Source organism: Cydia amplana, chromosome 19 (genome assembly GCF_948474715.1).
Source record: "Cydia amplana chromosome 19, ilCydAmpl1.1, whole genome shotgun sequence".
Classification (NCBI taxonomy): domain Eukaryota; kingdom Metazoa; phylum Arthropoda; class Insecta; order Lepidoptera; family Tortricidae; genus Cydia; species Cydia amplana.
In genome coordinates, this window is record NC_086087.1 from 11,948,692 (window position 1) to 11,972,279 (window position 23,588).

Sequence of the window (23,588 nt, forward strand, 5' to 3'; positions counted from 1 at the left end):
CTTTTAAATTTTACTTCTCGTTTGGAACTAGTGGCTGATGGTAATTTGGTTTGGAACTACAGGCTTATGATAATCATTGGAAATTTGGAAAGAGAAGGAATGATAGTAATGTTTTCAGACAGTCCGAGTGGTAGCTAACCTGTGCCTTACCGAGCGCGCGGGGCGTGGATTGTGCGCCGCGCATGCAGAGCGGACCGTGCGTGCGTTGCTTGGCTGCCTCGAACTTGCGGAGAAACCCCATGAACCGATGGTAAGCTGATGATGGACTGATGTGAGAGTGGTAGCCAACCTGTGTCTAAAGGGGCGTGCTAGCCGTGATTTGTGCGTGGAGAACGCTGAACGCACCGTTACGAAAAATACGAGTAGGTACCTATTAACAAACTGCCTGCATCATCTTGATAGTGACGGGAGAGTTTTGTCCAAAATGTAGTACCTTGCAAAAGCTGTTCTTCAGAAGTTACCTTTATAATTCTATTCGCGAGTTCCTATAATTGGGTCTGTACTGCTATCTAAAAAGTCTAATGTATCATTCATACCTGTTGGAATTCCTTGTATATATAAATAAATAAAAATTTAGCTTGCAAAAAGTTCTAATACCTTTTCTCTCATCGTAGCGTTTAATCCTGGTTGGATCCTCAACTTTTTCAAAACTCGGGGCCTACATTCCCACTTTTTCTCCGCAACTTTGCACAGTTGCAATTGTACCCAACCATTAACGAGCATTATTGTGTGTTCAGGACAACCAATCAGAGGAAGGTACGATGGACCGCCGAGAAGAATTAGCCACGGCAGCGCTGGCGACGCTCAACAACGTCACGTTCTACCGCGAGACGCCTGCGCCTCCCGATCCTCTGGCTGAACCTCTGGACGATATCTGCAAAGGTACCATATATTTACTCCTTTAGATATGCTTGAGGAATGAGGATCGTTCCGCCGAGGACGAGCGGCCGGCCTGGCGACCGTGTAGATGTAATAAGCGCTGTATCCAAGAAAATTCGGATTTATTAGGACTATAGACATGACAGCGCAGTACCTACATGCATTCAAAATAATAGAGCTCTAGGTACTCTATTTTAGTAAACAAGTATGTGCCATGAGAGCTTGGTCTGGCTCGCCCATTCGGATTCCATTTTAAGTACGCCAACTCCAACTTACCCGTGCCATTCCCTCACGCCAACACTTACTGTACGGACGGAAGTTTGAATTGGTTTCGAAGACTAGGGCATACCTAATAGTCATGCGCAAAATGTGTCACTAAAAAGAAAAGATTGATATGCATCTTTCGTACGCTCTGAAGTACTTCACTCCTTTAGTTCACTAGTTCAGTTTAGTTCAGTAGCTCAACAGATCCATCTATATCAACAGTACTGGTTTCATTTCTCTCATTTACGGATATATTGAGTTGAGTGAAGAATTTATTATTATTAATCCTTTATTTATCTTTCCTCTTACGTTAGGTTATTTATAATATGAATATAAAAGTAAAATATAAAAACACTTACAAAACAATAAAAAATACATATAAACACATTATAAAAAACCTAACCTAGAATGCCGCCGGCAGCAGGGCAGGGCCCAAGCTACCGGTGGTCAGGGCCGCAGAGAGAGGAACCGGCGGACTATCCGCGCCGTGTCCAAGATCACCGCCTTCTGCATCATTATTATTATTATTATTATTATTCTATAAGCAGGCAGGCAGTTGTGACAACTGATATTGCCTGTATCCAGTAATCATTGACAGTAGTCATTGACAAGTTGATGTATAGGTGTGCTTGTCTAGTTGATTTTTAAATTGGTTCACATTTTGTGCTGAGACCACATCTTCAGGAAGTTTGTTCCAAGCCCTCACTACTCGGTTGCTCAAAAAGTGTTTGTATGGGTTACTGTGGGACTTATGCCTTTCTAACTTTAAGTGATGACCTCTCAGACGGGTGTTGTTGTTGCGCTTGAACATTTCATGAAAATCCTTGAGGTCATAGTGCCCAGAGAGTATTTTATACGTCTCTATTAGGTCTCCACGTTCTCTGCGGTGCTTAAGAGTAGTGAGCTTCAGTTCCTTCAGTCTCTCCTCATATGGTTTGTTCTTAAGTTGCCTTGGTAATTTTGTGAAACTCCGTTGCACCTTCTCCAGCATATCTATGTCCTTGGCAAAGTAAGGGCTCCAGGCTTGAAAAGCATACTCCAGTATGGGTCTGACGTACATTTTGTAAATTTTTAACATCATTTCTGGTGTCAAGGTTTTGAAAGCTTTTCTAATGAGGTAAATGAGGCTTCTGGCTTTTTTACCATTGTAGAGATGTGCTCTTCCCACTTTAAATCCTCTGAGATCCTAACGCCTAGGTCAGTTTGTGTTTTTACAGCCGTTAGTGGGGTGCCATCCAAGTTGTAAGTCAGGCGGGGGTTCCGATTTCCTATGTGAAGTGAGGGAGTATGTGTGTGTGAATTTGATAGATAATTTCATACAATTCATATTGAATATCACTCAAACAAATTAGTGTATGAATCGTAGGTTTAACATGGCGTCCTTGTCACTCTCTAAGCAAATGAGCAAGTAAATGAAAAGGTTTTTAAACTGAACTGCTGAAGTAAAGAACTAAATGAATCCGAACTGAACTAGTGAATGAACGAGTGACATCAAGTGAAGTACTTCAATTGAATCTTTCATTCGCGAACTACCCATGTCTAATACCTAATCTAGAAACAATTAAACAAACAAAGAACATAATGTTAATGCTGAACGACATAGTGAATCCTAATAATATTATCTGTTGATGTTTCAGGATTTGTTTTAAGTGGGTCTCTATTGTTTCCCAAATAGTTTTAAGCCATAATGCATTGTTTGCCCGAATTTTCGTCAGTCATAATTGATTTGGTTCAGAAACGCGTCACTTTTCAGGATTGCCATAAAACAAACCTAACCTAACCTATCTATAGGATAACCTAACGAAAATCCTGAAATGTTAACGGTTTCAGTTTTATGACTAATGATAATATGACAAACAATACATTATGACTTAAAACTATATGGGAAACAACGGGACCCCGTTTTAAGTATTTTGTGGAATGAAATCTTTCTTTGTTTCCATTAGCAACGTGTCGATGGCTGGGCGGCGGCGGCGGCGCGAACGCGGCGTGCGAGGCGGTGCGCGCGCTCGGCAACCTGTCGCGCTCGCAGCGCGCGGCGCAGCTCATCGTGCTCGAGGGCGTGCTAGACGCGCTGCCCGCCTTCCTGCATCACGGTAACTCGGGTGTATTCCGTCTCTTATCTCTAATGTTCTAAACTAACGACCCGCCTCGGCTTCGCACGGGTAAACACATTATACATAAACCTTCCTCTTGAATCACACTATCTATTAAAAAAACGCATCAAAATCTGTTGCGTAGTTTTAAAGATCTAAGCATGCATAGGGACAGACAGCGGGAAGCGACTTTGTTTTATACTAAGTAGTCTTCACTACCGTAGTAGTCGCCACTTCTGGCGTGCGAGGCGGTGCGCCTGCTTGGCAACCTGTCCTGTCGCACTCGCAGCGCGTGGCGGCTCATCGTGCTCGAGGGTCATATGTAAAGAGTGTGCTGGACGCGCTGCCCACTTTCCAGCATCACGGTAACCGGGGGTGGGGGCTCCTGCATGTTCAAGTGATACAGAGACAAAACAGACGAACGAATGATATACCTTTGTAGATGATCGTCCAAAACATGATTTACCGCGCCTAGAGTAGTTATAGTTACGCACTACCACATATATTTCGCACTGGGAAGTTTTCTCGTCGACGTTTTTTTAACCGTGTTCGTTTTCAGAGGAAGCCAGCGTCCGCTGCGCCGCCGCCGGCGTGCTGGTGAACGTGTGCGGCGCGGGGTGCTCGGCGCGCTCGGCGGGGCAGGCGGCGGCGCGCGCGCTGGGCGCGGCGGCGGCGGCGCGCGACGCGCCCGCGGCCGCGCTGCTCGCGCGCGCGCTGTGGAACGCGCACGCTCACAGCCCGCTCGCGCCCGCCAGCACCAAGCAAGCTGCGGCGGCCCTTGCGGCGTTCATTGGTCAGTATAGTTGCATAGCCACATGCTTTTGGCCACTGTAGGTGCCAGCTGTCACCCTTATTTTATTAACCGACGAAAAAAACGGAGGAGGTTCTCAAGTCGACGCGTATATATTTTTTTTATGTATGACCACGCATAACTTTTTACAGAGTAGTTCGATTTTGATAATTATTTTTTTATTGGAAAGGGTATACCCCGAAGTTGGTCCCATATAAATTTGAAAAAAAAAAATCCAACCTCAAGGGTAGGAAAATAGGGGATAATTGATTGCCAACCGAACTCACCGATTGAAACTAAAAATGGAAAAATAAAAACTTTTTACAAAAAATATAAAACCGACTTCAAAAAGGGTGAAATAAAATATTATCCTTTTTGAAGTCTATGCGTTACCAACTGATACGTTTGAAGTCGGTGCAAAAGTCGTCATACGTCTGTAGAGTTAGACCGAGCTAAGCTGGCGGCGATTATGATAGCCGAAACTGTGCAAGTTTCTATGCAAACTTCTATGAAATTATGACGTTTAAATAACAACATAGTCTGGGCTATCAAAATTGCTGCAAAGCTTGGCACGATTCGTGAAAAAAAAAACTGTTGCTGTGACCCCGACGTGATTTGAACACGCAACCTTCTGATCTGGAGTCAGACGCGCTACCGTTGCGCCACGGAGTCTTTGTGTGATGCGCACGGAATGCGCACTACCCTCTCTGCGATAGGGTTACCAGATCCAAATTTGGAATTTCCTGACAAAATTCCTGATTTGCGAATATTTTTCTTGCCACTCATATCGGCGACGGGGTGGGGGAGGGGGGCGCATATGTTTAAAGATTTGTTTTGGATTTATGTAAGTAAATTTGTATAATGTACCTTTTTAGATACATAATAAAAAAGTCTGTCAATTCACTAAAATTCCTGACATTTTCGTATTCCGGTCGCATTCCTGACAAATGGTCAAAATTCCTGACGTCTGGTAACCCTACCTGCGAATGTCATCGGGCCTGAACAGTCCGTCATCGGGCCTAGTGACCCTGACGTGATTTGAACACACGACCCTGATCTGAAGTCAGACGCGCTACCGTTGCGCCACGGAGTCTTCATGAAACGCGCACGGAATGCCCACTAAGAGTTAGACCAAGATAAGTCTGCAGTCGGTTATGTCAGGAAAATGTTGAGAATGAAACCTCGTTTTGAGATTTTAACGCAGGATTTTTCGCCTAAGCTGCAGTTGTGCTTATCGCACTAATTTCTAACTAACTAAATAATTTTATATGGTTGACTGGTAGAGAATGCCTTAAGGCATTAAGTTCGCCATTTGTACATCATAGACATTTCGGTCCGAATCCGGCCTTCACCACTGGAGGGCTTCGTCACTTTTTCTTTAAAATATGATTTCTATTTCAGTCCACCATTTGTAGGTACGTACTTTTTATTTTGTGTGCAATAAAGTATAAATTACAACTTGTAAATACTTGTAAAAATACATTAATATATATTATATGCATTCCAATCAAAATTTAATTACTTTATAAGATAATGGATACTTGGATATAGTATGCATTAAATTATCTTTGACAACTTGTTGATAATGTTGATTACCTAATTAATTTCACTAATTAATCTAGTTAGGTACTATCTTATTGTGGAGCGCCATTATCTACCAAAATTATTATCACTATTATCAGTAAACCAAGAGTCAACTATAGTGACAATTATTTTTGCGATAGACTATACTGAAATAGCTACACGAAGTGATCAGTAATTTCGCATTCCATGCTATACGACTCCGTGGCGCAACGGTAGCGCGTCTGACTCCAGATCAGAAGGTTGCGTGTTCAAATCACGTCGGGGTCACATTGAAACTTTTTGTTTCTTTTTGTTATTTTGAATATGAAATGCGTGAAAACGTCTTTAGTACTGTCATACTGTATGTATATAACCGGCTCATATTTTATAAAATGAAATATGAAGAGAGGTACTTTTTAGGGTTCCGTAGCCAAATGGCAAAAAACGGAACCCTTATAGATTCGTCATGTCTGTCTGTCTGTCCGTCCGTATGTCACAGCCACTTTTCTCCGAAACTATAAGAACTATACTGTTGAAACTTGGTAAGTAGATGTATTCTGTGAACCGCATTAAGATTTTCACACAAAAATAGAAGAAAAACAATACTTCGAACTGAAACTCAAAAATTTTTTTTTCATCAAACCCATACGTGTGGGGTATCTATGGATAGGTCTTCAAAAATGATATTGAGGTTTCTAATATCATTTTTTTCTAAACTGAATAGTTTGCGCGAGAGACACTTCCAAAGTGGTAAAATGTGTGTCCCCCCCCTGTAACTTCTAAGATAAGAGAATGATAAAACTAAAAAAAATATATGATGTACATTACCATGTAAACTTCCACCGAAAATTGGTTTGAACGAGATCTAGTAGGTAGTTTTTTTTTTACACGTCATAAATCGCCTAAATACGGAACCCTTCATGGGCGAGTCCGACTCGCACTTGGCCGCTTTTTTTTTAACGAATCATAAAATCAAAACTAATTGACAGTCAACATAAAACAAGGAAGGGATGTTTTAGTAGAGCGTGCTCCTGGTACCGGTTTTCTATACTTAAAATACAAAAACGGTACCTCCAAGAACCAGGAATTCCCGATTCTCTCCGTACAAAATCAACCATTGTAGCATTATACCGGGAGCATTCTCTAATTGAAACAAAACACGAGTTTTTACAGTTTTTACCTATTTATAGGCTAGTGTAAAACATTCCCGCACCTAACCCTTATGATGTGATGCTTTCAGACGACGAATCCGTGTTCGCCGCGTGTGAGGCGCCCGCTGCGGGCGAGCGGCGCGCCAGCGATCCGGAAATAAAACATCACGTTAGTATCTACTAGTTGTACCTACATTATTACTGACCAACCAGAAGAACACACCCTTTTTATAATCTGGCCAACCATATGCACCACCAAAAAAGGCGCAATGTTCCCCGATGCCGAGGTACGTTCGAGTTCACAAAAATCTTTACAAGCCGACAACGTTCCTAAAATTAATTTTGCACGTATTTTTAGAACGTTGGCTTGTAAGAGTTGTAAGTCTGCTTGTGAACTCGACTGTACAACAAAATACAATTAACCTTTTAACCGCCAGCAATTTTTGATCGAGCGTGCTCGTGTCGCCACCGACAGTAATTGTACCACGCAGAGTAAGGTTGGCATAGTTACGGGAGTTATAAATGTGCTGTAAAAACCAAATCAGATCTTTGTCTTATTTATCAGACTGTGGCGAAATGAGCTGGATATGTAATGTCTTATATATCAGACTCTGGCGGTTAAAGGGTTAATGTGTTGCAGTAATTATACAGATTAATTCTGTACCTACTAGATATGAGCGCCGATAGGCATTTAGCCGGCGGCGGCGCGCCGGTCTAAATTGGTCGGCGGCGGCGGCGAATCGGCGGCGTGGCCTTGAAACACCTTCGATTAATGAAAAAGTATTCAAACCAAAATTTTACCGAAAAAACATGTTTTTACTGTAAGAAAGTTATGAATTAAATGCATTTTTTATATTCAAGGATAATTTATTGAAAAAAATTGATATCGTATAAACTGTGGATAGAGATGGGTCGTGGGTATTTACCCAATTTACCCACCCAGGTAAATACCCGGTAAATACCCATCTACCCGGTATTTACCCGTATCTACCCAAATGGACGGGTAGATTCATTTCTTATTGCACATGTCGAGTTGTGTTAAAGTGGAGATATAAACCGAGTTAATGGTTGTAATTAATGTGTGTCATTTAAAATGAAAAGGTTTAGTGTAACCTGCAGTTGTAACTAAGGATTTTTTAGTACACTTTTGATAAATATTTAAAAAAGACCGTCATAAAAGAGTATTTTTTTTAGATTTTAGTAAATTATCATACTTATACATTGATAATACACATTCGAACTTCAGTCGGCGGGGGGTGTGGTTGGGGGGAGGGGGGGTAAAAGTGAACTTTTTCATATTTCTTGGAATCTGTCATTAATATCGAAAAGTGTTGTATGTACAAACTAAAGTACACAGAATTTCCTACAAAAAAGGTTATATACATTTTTGTCCTAAAACTAACTGTATTTGACTTATGAGCTTCACAAGTTGTGACACTGCACAATTTTTTTTCTTATCATTCATAAGTAGTCTTTATTTTCATCTTTCTTTCTAATGTATATTAAAAGCGTTATAAAACATTTCCGGAAGTCAGGGAATGATTTTACGCGATATTCATAATTTGACTTATATGTTAAAATCGAACTTCACCTCATAGCAACCTTTCCGTAATTAGTTTGAACATACATTTTATGTACATTATAAAAAATTACTTAGAGACAAACCAAAGAAAGTCTGCAGCGCAATAATTTGACATCGAATTAAAAAACTACATATGGCAATGTTTTTTAAGCAGTCAGTAAACGTCATGCACTATGGTATGTGTTTGTCAAAATCGTTTAAATATTCATTGTGTTTTGTGATGAACGGAATAAACATGGTGAAACCTTACAAAACCGGCGTGCGGGAGTTACTTTTCCGCATGACGAATAATTTTACACTTGTAAAAAGTCAGCACGAGGCGATTCAAGCTGAAAAACGACAATGTTTACAAAATTTGGAGTTGATGACGGGTAAGTGGAATGAAACATCTTAATACTTCACCATATGTACCTACTTAGATAATATAATATTGGTTTAGACTAAGGTTTCACAGCAAATTAAACACACCTAATAGGTATAGGCATACTTATGAACTTCCTCTAACATTTCGAGAAACTCATTGGTACTAGCCGGGTTTTGAGCTCGAACCCACAACCTCCATGCTTATGCTCACGGCATGGGTACCTACTAGTTAAAGCTAAAATTAATTTTTAATATATGTTTATTGTTTTAATGGTTTATTTCGTTTTTCCGAAAACTTCAGTTCGCAAATTGCGGGCAATTTCTCTGTCAATCTAATTACGCCTTAATGGGAGTAAAAGAGAAAGATACTCGCATATTGAGAACTTCGGTGTTCGCGGTAGGCCCTCTGTACCTATTTCCCGCCGTCGCGGATATTACAAAAGCTTATTAATTTTGATGAAGCCAAATGTCACATTCTCCCAATATTATTTATCAATATTAGTATATGTCTACATATTAACAGTGACATCTATTGTTGGAATGAAATTTATTTTACCATAAAAATTAAGCTGTGCATACAGCTTAATTTTTTCATAGACGGTAAATATGGTAGAAATTTCACAAGTATCAAGACTATTTAATCCATTTTCTGTGGTGTTGTCGCATACTGATTTTTAAAAACTACTTTTAATCTAGCGCTGCAGACTTTCTTTGGTCTGTCTCTAAATTAATCTTATTTATACTCACATACCATTAAACACATCAAATTTAGAAGAAAAACGAAAATACCCGCGTATTTACCCGCGGGAAGGTAAATATCGGGTATATACCGGGTAAATACCCGCTCTCGGGTATTTACCCGGGTAGTAGTAGTATTTACCCATCTCTAACTGTGGATAAGCGGTATCGCGCGGCATCAGAGGGGGTCTTAATCTGGACGAGGCTCTGGCCGGAATATCTTAGCGAGGCCCTTATCTTTTGTGCTAAGTTAAAAATTGCGGATTGACTGTATCAGGGAAACGTCTTGTCGACAGTCCAAAGAAAATGTTTAAGATCTGGAGCTTTCCTGCGGGCGCATTCGTGCGACGCCAAAGGCCAAGCTGCAATGGAGCTAAGATCGGATAAGGACCAATGCTCAAGCGTTTTAAAACGGGCCGAAAGTTGAGCTCCAAACAGGGCCAAAAACTTGCAGGTTCAGATAGCGGCTTAATTCCATGCGAGCGATGCAAGGCCAAAGATTGAGCTGCGAGAGAGCAAAGCTTGAAATTTGAACAGTGGCCAAGTTTAATTGAGACCCGATTCCGACGCCCTTCCGTGCGTAGCCAACGGCCGGACATTTGGACGTGGAAACGCTTAATATCTCAAAATTAACCCCATTTTATACCTTTTAAAGACGTTTAACCGTGCTTGCAATGGTAAAATTCGCGGTAAATGACGGATGGTTAGCTGGCAAAATTAGTTATGCATTGGATCGGTAATCCAAAGATGTGGGTTCGAGTCTCACGTTAGCCAGAGTTGATCACAGTTAATTTTTTCATTGTGATTGACATATGTCTAGTTCATATACAATCTATAAATTGTAATGTGGAACTTTCCACAATAAAAATGGAAGGAAATCAGTATGTTTATTACAAGCATATTGATGTTAAAATTGATATTAAATCATTTAGTTTCCCCAAGACTAGTAGCGCGGTTACTAGACAGATAAGTTTGCATTTTCCTTCGATATTTTTGAATTATATGGGCCTAAAATACCTTTAGAATGCCTATAAACTATTGAAAGCGGCGCCGTTAATGATCTAAACTCGATTAAAAATATATTATCTGATTCTGAAAGTAGTAGTAACTACCAAGGTCACGCCGATGCCACGCCGATAGCGCAGCGTCGGCGGCGGCGGCGCGAAAATTTTGTCGGCGGCGGCGGCGCGCCGGCGCGGCGCTCATATCTAGTACCTACTCTAACCACTCGAGAACACCTTTACATAAATATAATCCCCCTATATAACTTCGTTCCGAACATAGCTATATATGTACCTAATGTAAAAACCTAGGCTATTATGCAGAACGCAGAACTAAATAAACAAACCTTCCACTACATAGTAGGTATAAAACAAAGTCGCTTCCCGCTGTGTGTTCCTATGTATGCTTCTAGATATTTAAAACTACGCAACGGATTTTATACAGTTTTTTTAATAGATAGAGTGATTCAAGGGGAAGGTTTATGTATAATTTGTTAACCCGTGCGAAGGCGGGGCGGGTCGTTAGTGTTATATAAAACATAATGTATTGTTCCTCGCTCCAAACACAATACAATTAATTCCAGGTGAAGTTCGAGCTCGACAACAACAACTATTCAAACAAGGAGTTCCAGCGGCCGACGGTCGTCAAGGCGCACAGCGTCGAACACGAGTTGCATCTCGAGGGCTGCTCGGAGGAGAATAGCGACCATGCGCTGTCGGGCGAAGATCTTGGGTTAGTACATATATCTATTCAATAGCAATACGATTTCACCGCTGTATAGGCCAAAGGTCTAGTACAATCTTTTCGAGCGTTGGCGCCATAATCTTTGGCCTACACCACAGAATAAATAATAGTACTAAGTACAGAAGACTCACTCTCTAACAAAACGCGTCTGTTACGATCAGCACAGATATGGCCGCTAGGTGGCGACAGCGCCACGCGCGGCTTATGGCTTTCCCCAAAATTGGGGCGGAACGGATGTACTTTTAGCTACCTGTAGCAAAGCGACGAAATCGCGGAGTGAGCCACGCCTGCCTACACTCGGGTAGATACTAGATAGCGTTAATTTCAAAATTTAAGAAATAAACACATAGGTATCAGTGAAAGAATAAGGGTCAAATTCAAATGGCGTTCTAACAGTTTTAATCTTTTGTCAAAAGATGGCAGTAAATGTACTGGGGCTACATAATTTGCCATGACAGTAACTCTCTATTCACTCTATTCTCTTTGGCCATAGGTATATAGGTAATAACAGGTATACGGAATAAATTCTGTGTCAAAAACAACTATCAGAGGTCGGTCCACTACGTTTTTTTTTAAACCGCATCGTTTTCTCTATCCGCAAAACTATTTTTCGAGATGTCTTTTTACAGTTACTTGATGAATTTACCCTCTAAATCGACTTGCAGGTTTGAAGAAGGGGACATGCTGGTAGAAGACGGGTGCGAGTGCGGGCCGTGCCGGCGATTGGCGGCCTGGGAAGAGCTCGTGGGCGTTGCCATCCCACTGCTGGAGAAACTCAAACCACCGCGGTCTGACGCGTCCGTTGGCACCGACTAGTACAACCGATAGAGATCGTGCATTGGAGGGTCTGTCATCTTGTGACCTGCCGGCCTAGCCAAGCTGACAATCGCTATCGCTTCGACAACGAAGCGCTTTGTGTCTCTCTGTCGGCGGCCGATCGTAATGTTCCTGTGTAATGTTTTGACGATAGTGACATTAAACCAATATATAGGTGGGATAGGTTCGTTAGGTTGCTTTAGATTCCCGAAGGGCAAACTGCCCAGAAATAGGAGCCCCGCGTAGCGGGGCTCCGTCGATTCAGGGAACGGGTCAAAGATTTTCACGTTTCACGATATGCCTAGGAATTTCACGATATGCCTGATCTTACGATCGGCCGCCGACATCTTTATTACCTACTCTTCCATATTAGTGCGACACAGTGCATGACAGTTGCGCTTCGATCGCTACGGAACGTGAGCGATTGGAATAGAAAGCGAAAACAATTCACGCTCCTAAGCAAGGTGCTGCCCCTACACTTCACGCTGGCTCTATTTCGCATAGTAGGTTCTGCCATCTAGTGGCTTAAATCTAAAAATGGACTTGACCTGATGCTTCGCGCCAATGAATAGGGGGTTTCTGTGCTGCTATCTGCAGTTCATGCACGCTCCTTATAACGCAGATGGCATTTTTTATGATATAGGCAAAAGAACAGACGAATCGCCTGATGATTAGCAACTATTGTCACCTGTAGACACACGGAACACCAGAGGGATTAGATAGTTTAAGATGAGAGTACACACTTTTCTTGAAGGTCGTAACAGCCCGGAAATTCGCAGGCGACAGTTCATTTCACACTTTTCACACTTTTCACAGTTTAGCTGTGCGAGGCAGGAAGTTTCTGGAGAAAAGTTCAGTTTATATATACGAATATCTAGGAATACTAGAAAGTGGCTAGGTAGATACCTTTACAATTTTAAAATGTACATCGAAATTGCAAGACTTGTAAACGATTAGAAAATTAGATGAAAGAAAATGAGTAAAACATGTTGTAGTGGTGATAATATCCGAAAATATCCTTAAGGTCTGATAACTATTTGCGATATTTTCCTTATCATTGGTGCAAAATATTATTTTTATATTTAACCAATCACGTAAATTTTAATCGCTAAATTACTCACTGTAACTACTTCCTCGTAATTTTAATCAATTAATTGTCCATATCGTAAAATTACTGCTTACTAGAATTGTTTAATAGTGTCAGTACCAAACTAGTTACCTATGCTATTTTAAATACTAATACCGTCAGCGTAAACTGTAGATAAACGTTGTAATTATATTTTTTTATTATCTATTGTAATTTACTCGTCTACTCGTAGTAAATATTTGTAAATAGAAACTATAGATTTGTAATATAATATTTAAAACCTTCGCGTTTTGAACACATATTAACTCACATTTATAGACGGGTCTAACGCGAAATTTATTCAATTACCTTTATATACCGACGTTTCGACACAGGTTTCACTGGTCATGGTCGCGGCCAACTAAAGTCTCAGCAAAATGTCAAAACAGAGATTTGTGCAACTACCCGACGAAAAGTGTATGAAAAAGTTTGGGGTAGATGTCATTCCGTACCAAAATCCGGGCGTTTACAAAATAGACTGTAGCTGCGGAAGTGTGTACATTGGACAAACTAAACGTAGCGTGCAAGAGAGGGTGAAAGAGCACATAGCGGCAGTTAAGAATCGCCAAGTACACAAATCCGCAATCGCCGAACATCTTCTTACATCTGGCACAAATCACTGGATTGAGTTGCATAGACCAAAAGTTGTCTCCACTGAACGCCATTATTATCCTCGAGTTGTGCGAGAAGCAATTGAAATCAAGAAACACCCCAGGAATTTTAATAGGGAGGATGGATTCAACTTATCGCCAACTTGGGAACCAGTGATACAGAAGTTAAAGCCAAAGGATCTATCTTCGGACGTGTGCGTGGATATTGTGAGTGTTGCGTGTCGGACTATTGACAATAATTAACATTATGTGTAGTGGGTGGTTTGAAAATGTGATGTCTACCCCAAACTTTTTCATACACTTTTCGTCGGGTAGTTGCACAAATCTCTGTTTTGACATTTTGCTGAGACTTTAGTTGGCCGCGACCATGACCAGTGAAACCTGTGTCGAAACGTCGGTATATAAAGGTAACTGAATAAATTTCGCGTTAGACCCGTCTATAAATGTGAGTTAATATAGATTTGTAGTTATTTACCTACATGTATCAAAGGGAAATCCGTCCGATTATGTTTTATTACCTACTTAGGTATAAATAATTATTAAATAGGTATCGAATTAGTAAATAAAGTATTGAAATAAAGGTATTGAAACAGGTATACGTTTCTATTTCTTATACAGGTATCTGTGACATGGAATCGGTGTAAAAAAATAATTTAGGTAGGTAAGGTCGAGTTGACAAACTTCTTTACAAGCCAACGTTCCAAAAATATATTTTTCGATCTTATTGTCAGTGTCTTAGAGGCGTGTAAATGTTTTTGGAACTTTGGCTTGTAGAGATATTTGAAAACTTGACTTTATTTTAACACCTCCTTCCTCCTGTTTTCCGATATTATAGTAGTAGACGTATTCGGTCTGATTACAAAACTGTTATCGGTCGACTTTCGCGAAGCAACTTTTTAAAAACCTTTTATAAGGCAGAGGGAATATAAATTTCAGGGGGTTCAAGTTTGCATAATTTCAAACCCCCTTGTGCCTTTTTATCTTATTAAAAGGTTTAATTATTAGCCTCATAAAAAAACAATAAAGCATCAATATAATATAATATTCATGCTAAACCGACAATGGTGTTTTAAACGCTGACATTAAGCATTTAATTTAAACATCCCGCTTACGTTTCTTAATATTATATAGTAGTAAGTATAAGTGTGGGCCATAACGACCAGGTACACCATGTAAATAATACCGATACCGCCTCGGCTGTCGCATTCACGTGGGGTCGTGTGTCCATTACACAATCCGGATAGTGGTAGACGAACATTTGCCGCACTTCATATTAAAGTTAACTATCGGATTTGAACAAAAATATCTGAACATTAACCTTTTCCACGCCGTGTCAAACACAAAAGCTGACACTCAGACGCCACATCATTGAAGTGTCAAAACTGAAGTTGAACTTTATGTATATGTCCGTAGGTCGATGTTGCTCTGTGGTCTGTGACCGATTCTTCGGTCTTTGGCGTTGAAACTACGGTGCGGATATATCAGTCATTGGCGTCCAAAAGGTTTACGGTAGGTGCATAAAATGTGCATTCTGCTCCGGAATTTGCATAAGTCTGGTTGATGCTGTACGCAGCATAATACAGTATGAAAATGAAAAAAAAAGATTGGCAACTACATATTTTTTTTATTAAAAATATCCTATAACTAAAAAATCATTAAGAAAATAAATGTTATACTTACCTACTTAAAGATATTAAAAACTACTTATAATAAATTATTAAAAAAATAACTAATGCTAATGGATAAATAAAATTAACTTTAAAATATGTAGTTACGTACCGTTACGTTGAAGGACTTAAATTTAAGGGGCAAAAATTTAAAAGTTGTTCGGTAATATTTTAAGGTTTTTTAAATGAATAAATCCACATTGTTTTATGACGGTGTACGATGGAAACGCACCATACCTCGGGAAGTGACCGCGAGGAAGCGCGATAATGTGCGGAACGGCGACGCGTTGGTTTGGCAACTCGAGTGCCGCAACTCAGGCCTTCTAGCCATCACGCCCCCTCTACAGGCTGATGTTTACTGAGCAATCGGCGAATACCGTAGGTACATAGCACCAGGGCCGGATCTAGGGTAGAGCGAGTGGAGCGGCCGCTAAAAAAAGTTTTAAAAGACGCGAGTGTGGCGAGGGAGGGGAGGGGGGGGGGGGTGTAAAATACGCTTGAAAACTTCAACGCCAAAACTCGATTTCGCTCTACCCTGATCAAGGGCTCGGGCCGGCACTGCATAGCACCATCATAATACCTATATCATTATAAAATTTCATTCTTACAAGCTTTTATCGCTGACTGGACTTTTCTTTCACCAGAAAATACATCTGTCTCAGTACTTATACACCTCAAAAATATTTTTTTTTTAATTATTACTTATTATATATTACTTTTTAATGTTGCGGTTCTAAAGGCGCATTTCACGAAATTGTCTACCGTTGTCCCGTAGAAGCGCAAATTTTTTGAAGATTTGCAGGTATATGAGTTTTTTCTATCATAATGGATGTAAAAATGCTCAGTAAAATAATCATCGAATTTGAAACGCCGAAAAATGCAGATGATAAATATACGATATAAAATGCGTTTGTACTGGACAGCTCATGGAATACCTACCCCAAAACGGTCACTGGCAAATGGATTTTTTTTTTCACTTCGAAATGTCGCATATCATCCGAAGAGCACCCTGTAGCCTCCGCAGGAACTAAGAATCATTATAAGATATTCCATGCACCGTCGCCTGGACCAATCATCGCGGACAATCCGCCAGCACCGCATCTAGTCACACAGGTTAGTTTACAGATTTAAAAAAATTGTAGTCTTTGGTAACCATTTTTTCCATCGATCATCATCATCATCCAAAAAAGCTCCTAATTCACAATTATCTATGTGATCAATTACATTATTCAAAATTACCACCTTTTAATGACGCATATGATTGATTTGATTAGGCAATGGTTAAGAGGGTTGGGTACCTATTTCGATATATTTCGTCTCTTGAGAGTAAAGTGGACGACCTTTAAAAAAAATAACTCGTTACAATGGAACAAACAAACTACGTGCGGCTTGTTGTACTGACACTAAAAAGCTCTATTTCGCATTTAAAATAAGAAGATTCCACATTGCAAATAAATATAAGAAAATAAGTCATTAAACAATGGAATAATTCGTTCGTAATAAGTTAATTACAGTCTTATTTTGCATAAGTACCTACTTTTAATCTGGGATGACTCAAACAATAATATTCTAGGCCTTTCACTTACGCGCTGTTGTAACACAATTTAAAATACCCGTCCCGTAATTGCATGGAAGATTCTTACCAGATTCCAGTTTCAAATGCAGGCTAATTTTACTAAATTAATGAGTGTGTTGTCGTTAGTTCTGCAGTGTTAGCAATGGCGAGAGGTCGACTTGCTTGTGTGTTCGCGTTGAGTCTTCTGGGGAACGCTTTATGCGTTCCTGTGGACGTGCCAAGACATAGGAGAGGATACAATGACAATGACCTGGATTCAGATGAAACTTCGCGGAGTGATTTGATGGTGAGTAGAAGTAGAATAGTCATGTTATCAATAGAATAAGTACAGGATAATCCATTCCACCCCATTCCATTGCTGATCCATTATGGATTATGTGTTCACGGCGAGTCTTTTGGGGTCTTTGTGCGTTCCTGTGGACGTGACAAGACATAGGAGAGGATACAATGACAATGAGCTGGATTCAGATGAAACTTCGCGGAGTGATTTGATGGTGAGTAGAAGTAGAATACTTAGTCATGTTATCAATAGAATAAGTATCAGCAATGGATAATTTATTCCATTCCATTGCTGATCCATTGTAGATTGTGTGTTCGCGGCGAGTCTTTTGGGGTCTTTGTGCGTTCCTGTGGTCGTACCAAGACATGACAATGAGCTGGATTCAGATGAAACTTCGCGGAGTGATTTGATGGTGAGTAATGTAGAATACCTATATTATGTTATCAATAGAATGACTATTAGCAATAGATTGTGTGTTCGCGATGAATTTTTTGGGGTCTATATGCGTTCCTGTGGACGTATCAATTACTTAGGAGAGGATACATTTAAAATGCTTGTGATTTGATTACGGGGAGAACTGGTGGAGTGACTTTATGGTGAGTAGATGTAGATAGGTAAATGTAGAAATGTTTGAGTCGAGTGCTGATCCTGTAGTTGTGCCAAAGTGAAAGAAACTGAGTGATCTAAAGAGATGATCAGATGAATACCTAAAGCACCATTTAGACATTTTAGTCGTCTAGTTCCGTAAATATAACTTGCATCCGATTTTTGTTACATTGCGGTATTTGGTCGATCGACTGGAGCCATACAGTAGTTAGCAATTAATGTATCGAATATTGCATGCAAGTTATTGTTCCGTCTAAATGTGGCTTGATACCATGTACTTATATATGTAGAATAGTAAAAGAAGAGTCTACTGATTTGTTTGGGGGCGCATTAGGTACCTACGCGTTTCTGTACAGAAGATACAGATATAGATAAAGAGTGATGAGTAGCATAATTATAATACGGACCTTGCAATCAGAATTTCTGTTAGAATTGCTGTTAATAAGAATTTTATTGCACTAAAAGCTTAAGGAATCTTCTGTAATTAATACTACATCTGTTCACATTTACCTTAATCCAAACATTTTCCTTCCAGAGCACAGATACCTCAGTAGATGAGGGTTCAGTGGCGCCCATCGACCCGGCGGTATCCCTCCCGCCCGTCACGAACACCTACGAAGGCAAACGGAAAGAGTTCCAAGCAGCAGACTCGCTTGATGACGATGATGATGATTCTCTCGAGATGCAGACTTCGTCGACAGGCGGCGGTGGGAGCAACATCATCAGCTTGTTGAACTTGGTGAATGGGCTGTTCCCGTCATCTGGAGGCGCTAACGTGAGTAACACTAACGCTAAATTGACCATAGATGGGGTATTATGTGTTTGCAATATTAAGGTTTACGAGTTGTCAATTGACAGTGTGAACGATGGTACAGTCGCCATCAGATATATCGGAGCGGCCGAGGTGCTCAAAAATATATGAACACTCATAACAATAGAAGCGTGTTCAGATATTTGTGACCATCTTGGTGGGCTGGCGGCTCCGATATATCTGTTGTATTAAAGCGTACGAAAGCACTAAAGAAATGGAAATGAAAGAATGGAGTTTTCGTCACAGAATAAAATAATTCAAAAAACTATTGGAACACGAGATAAGATTTAGCATGTTGGACATGGCCCTCTAGGCCTATAAAAAAGTTCTTCCATTCCATTCTATTTTGACAAATTAAACTTGCATTTTTTTGGCAAGTTTTAATGTGTTGGGGCTAGAGGGTGCATACAAATGTGTAGTTTCCTAGACAGCTTGTAAAAATCAAGTTCATTATGCCAGCCCTTTTAAAATAATCTGTACGGTTATATAGATACACGTTTAGGGTAAATGTACGATTTGTGTGTTGCACCTTCACTGATGCACTCAAATGTCGTATGTAGCGTTGTTACACTTCCCGTTGACATTGGTCTCGCTTGGTTGAGCTAAAATGTCTCGGTCATGCCGGACACTTCTGTTGCAATGGCTGCAATGAACTTGGCATTTTCTGATTTTACACAATCTGTAGCTTTAGTTTGAGGACAACCATATAAATTAACCCTCAATCCGGTCGGCGATAAACTGTCTGTAAAGTTGAACATACAAGGTGAGCACAAAGAAGTAGAACAAATATTTTAAGAAAAAAAAATCCTAACAGAATACGATAACGATGTTACCCTTAAATGGACCACCACTCATTTTGTTACATTCTGTAAAAGGTTTTCATTTTTAGGGTTCCGTAGCCAAATGGCAAAAAACGGAACCCTTATAGATTCGTCATGTCTGTCTGTCTGTCCGTCTGTCTGTCCGTCTGTCTGTCCGTCCGTATGTCACAGCCACTTTTCTCCGAAACTATAAGAACTATAGGTACTGTTGAAACTTGGTAAGTAGATGTATTCTGTGAACCGCATTAAGATTTTCACACAAAAATAGAAAAAAAACAATAAATTTTTGGGGTTCCCCATACTTCGAACTGAAACTCAAAAATTTTTTTTTCATCAAACCCATACGTGTGGGGTATCTATGGATAGGTCTTCAAAAATGATATTGAGGTTTCTAATATCATTTTTTTCTAAACTGAATAGTTTGCGCGAGAGACACTTCCAAAGTGGTAAAATGTGTCCCCCCCCCCCCCCCCTAACTTCTAAAATAAGAGAATGATAAAACTAAAAAAAATATATGATGTACATTACCATGTAAACTTCCACCGAAAATTGGTTTGAACGAGATCTAGCAAGTAGTTTTTTTTAATACGTCATAAATCGCCTAAATACGGAACCCTTCATGGGCGAGTCCGACTCGCACTTGGCCGCTTTTTTAATTATGTCATATGTGTTCAACTTTTTAGGGTTTAAAAATAATTGCCTTATTCAGAACTTTTAATAAAATACCTAAAACGTATAATATTTACACGTGTGTTGCACAGTGTATTCTTTGCAAGATTTTATTTTAAATACAAGGTAAGTTATTTTTGCACTTTGCTTTTCACACAATGTCATCCGCTAATTATACTCGTAACAGTCGTAACACCCATATTCCAAGCTTTGATCTAAAAAAACTCAACAGTTTCAGAGAATACTTCGCAGTATACTTCGAGAGTATATAAGACGTTACCCACAACCACTGCTCCTACCTCAAAACAAATTAATACGAAGACAAGGAATCTTTGATAATGAAATTGACATTGACGACACGTTCGACTTGAGACCACCTCCTTTCCAAAGACAAGAAAGCGATGAGAACGGTTCAAACAGCGATAGCAATGTATCAGAAACGAAAGAGTCAGATGAACGTAAAAAAAGTCAGGAGAAATCTGACGAACATGATTCTGATGAAAGCAACGAGTCTGACGAAAATGATGCTGGAGAAAGTTTAGAGGATGATGACGATGATGATAATGGGGACAATAATGCGTCTCAGCAAAACGAGGATTCTAAGCCGGCGTCAGATGGGAATGGAGGTGATAGTAATGGCGATAACGATTCTGATTATGATGACGATGAACCGCCAGGAGGCGGGGATGGACAAGGCGGCGGTATTTTGGGAATACTGGCTGGGTCGAGCGGCGTAAGTAAAACATTTATTTTCGAATTCTGACTACGCGCCAAGGCTTAACCCTTTAGTCTACTAGATCTAGCATAGACCTGTAACATTATAGACACTAGTCTATATATAATGATAATTAATTCAGTGGCGCTATTTTCAGCATGGCTTTCTTGATTGAATATGATATTCGACCTGCTTTTATTAATGTTATTATGTATAATAACATTAATAAAAACAGGTCGATTACGTAGTTGGATTTGCAAACTAATATTTTGATTTGTTTATTATTATACTGATTATTCTTTGGTTTTCAGGATAACGGCGAGTCAGATCTGGGATCTTTACTGGCGACAATCAGTGGTATTGTGGTCAGTCTCAGTGTAAGTGATGTCCAAATATTTTATTTTCATATATACCATAATATATTAGGTAGACACGCGAACGCGAACATATACAAATTATAGCCCGTGATATTAATTATGATTCTGTTATAGTACTTATAGTAAACACCCCTATAATCGACGTGTCACCAATAATGAGACGTAAATCACAAATCCTGTGAAATAAGTATAATAAGTACAATTTTGCATCAATTTATAATAATAACTGGAGTAAAAACATAGTGTTAATTTGTTAATTTAGTTGAAATCAATTGCAGTCTCTTGCATTAAATACGTCAAAAACATAAAAGCGAATAAGACATTAAACGTTTAATGCGCAAATTATAAAGTGGTAGAAATTTTGCAGGAATCGGTGAAATATCAAAAATACTCAAGGTTTTCTCTTTTTTTTATATTATAAATGGGCTTACTCATGGCCACAGACTAGCCGAGGCGAAGACGTGGTCTACGATGGAGCGAGCCTGCCCAGAAGGTGCCTGTTCGCCCTTGATTTGAAGGTTGCCGGGTTATATGAGCTCGGAAATATAGACGCCGGCAAGGAATTCCATTCCTTGACAGTGCGCATAAGAAACGAGGAAGCAAAGCGCTTCGTGCGAATTGGTGGAATATCTACCAAGTAAGGATGGAAACCGGCATATATGCATCATTCTTGGTGCCGTTTGTGTTACTCACGAATCACTACATATGTAGTATAAAACAAAGTCGCTTTCCCACTGTCTGTAGTCTGTCCCTTTACTGTATGCTTAGATCTTTAAAACTACGTAACAGATTTTGATGCGGTTTTTTTAATAGATAGAGTAATTCACGAGGAAGGTTTATGTACAATTTTGAACCCGTGCGAAGCCGGGGCGGGTCGCCAGTATTACTTAAAATGTACATTTCATCTCTTCTACAATGAATGAATATATTATTTTTGCTTTAAACGTCGTGTTATTTCAGGGTGACGGTATAGATGTGAACAGCCTCATAGCGTCCGGGATAGGACTGTTCGTGGGCCTGCTATCAGAGGGTGAAGAGAACCCGGGCACTATAATAGGGCAGTATCTTTTGACGTCTCTGGATACTATCACTGGAGGGGGCGCGGTATGTATTGTTACTATTATGTTATGTTTCATACTATACATTTGTAAAAATCGCTCTATGAAGGGATTAAAGGGCCCCGTAGACTTGCAATAAGGCGTTTACGAATTTTGACACATTGATGTAAGTATTTCTTGTTAATATTTTACTTTTCTTACCATATCAGTTAATTTGTTAAAATTTATTGTTACAGAAAAATAACGGAGCATTCTTTGGAAAGTTCTTATCTAAACTAATTAGCGGAACAAGTGCGGTAAGTTAATTAGGAATAACCTAATTAATCCGTTTTGCAACATTTTATAAATGGAACATTACCAAAGACGTGACACATTACTTGCTACTTGACTGGTTTTGAGAAAAACCAATTTAATATCCGGCTATAGTTTATGTACAATAAATGATTTGGTAATAATATTATACAAACCTAATACTCACGGCAGTGTTGTGAGTAAGCCTTGATGGTCTTAAAAACCAGGGACTTCACGGCGAAATGTAACTAGTAAAAAAAGCTAATTTCCTCGAGTCTTCCCTGCCGAGGCTCAAATCTCTGCCGAGGCCTAAATCTCTGCGAGGCCTAACTCACACAACTAGCTCACCGTCTTCTGCTAGCGATCCTGCAAGAACGAGATCCGCTGGATTGGGATGGTGATACCTACCTATATTACTTTCTCACTTTTACTCTTGTGTTTAAACTGTAAGATGTTTCAGGGCGAGGCCCCCGAGGGCGCCTCAGACGAGAGCGGGGAGCCGCAGGGCCCGAAGGACTCCGCCGGGTTCTTATCAAGCCTGCTCATGGGCCTCTCAGCAGACATGTCCAAAACCAGCTCGGCTGGGAGCTCCAAATGGTGATCTGGTCTCGACGGTCACGGGTCATTATTTCCGAAAACTTGGACTGCGACAGTAGGAGCATCCTGATTCCAACAATGTAGTTTATGAACGCATCATGTTGTCTGCTGGTGGATGGCATAGAGTCTGTGCGGAAAGAGAAGAGTCGTAGAATGTATTGGGTTCCATATATTTCACGACTCTTTCCGCACAGAGTATAACATTGTTGATATCTCTTACAGATCTTAGAAGTAAATTTTGTGACCTCTCATTTCAATAAGTACCTACATCTATGTTTCGGAATACAAAATAGGTATGTCTCAAGAATTTTCTGACACAAATGTCGAAAAGTCTTTTCTATGTCGAAAAGATAGGTCTCAAAATTTTATTGATATCTTAGCAGCGGGCGTCAATA

At 39.9% G+C, this 23,588-nt stretch overlaps 2 protein-coding genes and 2 non-coding genes across 4 annotated transcripts in view; 3 read left to right on the forward strand and 1 right to left on the reverse strand.

The window, feature by feature from the left end:
* Positions 1–12,646, forward strand: part of LOC134657173 (armadillo repeat-containing protein 2) — a 29,776-nt gene extending 17,130 nt beyond the window's left edge. The window contains exons 15-22 of the mRNA XM_063512727.1: positions 119–250; positions 738–882; positions 3,090–3,239; positions 3,799–4,032; positions 6,833–6,912; positions 11,012–11,160; positions 11,838–12,005; positions 12,611–12,646. Coding sequence (XP_063368797.1) covers positions 119–250; positions 738–882; positions 3,090–3,239; positions 3,799–4,032; positions 6,833–6,912; positions 11,012–11,160; positions 11,838–11,988 — 1,041 coding nt within the window. The 3' untranslated portion in view covers positions 11,989–12,005; positions 12,611–12,646. The remainder of the gene's footprint in view (positions 1–118; positions 251–737; positions 883–3,089; positions 3,240–3,798; positions 4,033–6,832; positions 6,913–11,011; positions 11,161–11,837; positions 12,006–12,610) is intronic.
* On the reverse strand, positions 4,630–4,701 carry Trnaw-cca (transfer RNA tryptophan (anticodon CCA)). Its single transcript has one exon. It is a non-coding gene; the product is annotated as a tRNA-Trp (tRNA).
* Positions 5,809–5,880, forward strand: Trnaw-cca (transfer RNA tryptophan (anticodon CCA)). Its single transcript has one exon. It is a non-coding gene; the product is annotated as a tRNA-Trp (tRNA).
* A 3,776-nt stretch (positions 12,647–16,422) lies between the features above and the next one.
* LOC134656897 (uncharacterized) lies at positions 16,423–23,263 on the forward strand. Its single transcript, XM_063512445.1, has 9 exons — positions 16,423–16,505; positions 17,095–17,207; positions 17,614–17,660; positions 18,390–18,629; positions 20,388–20,888; positions 21,182–21,247; positions 22,208–22,351; positions 22,542–22,601; positions 23,057–23,263. Exons 2-9 carry the CDS (start codon positions 17,111–17,113, stop codon positions 23,195–23,197), a joined length of 1,296 nt encoding a protein of 431 aa, XP_063368515.1. The 5' UTR covers positions 16,423–16,505; positions 17,095–17,110; the 3' UTR covers positions 23,198–23,263.
* The last annotated feature ends 325 nt before the right edge of the window (positions 23,264–23,588 follow it).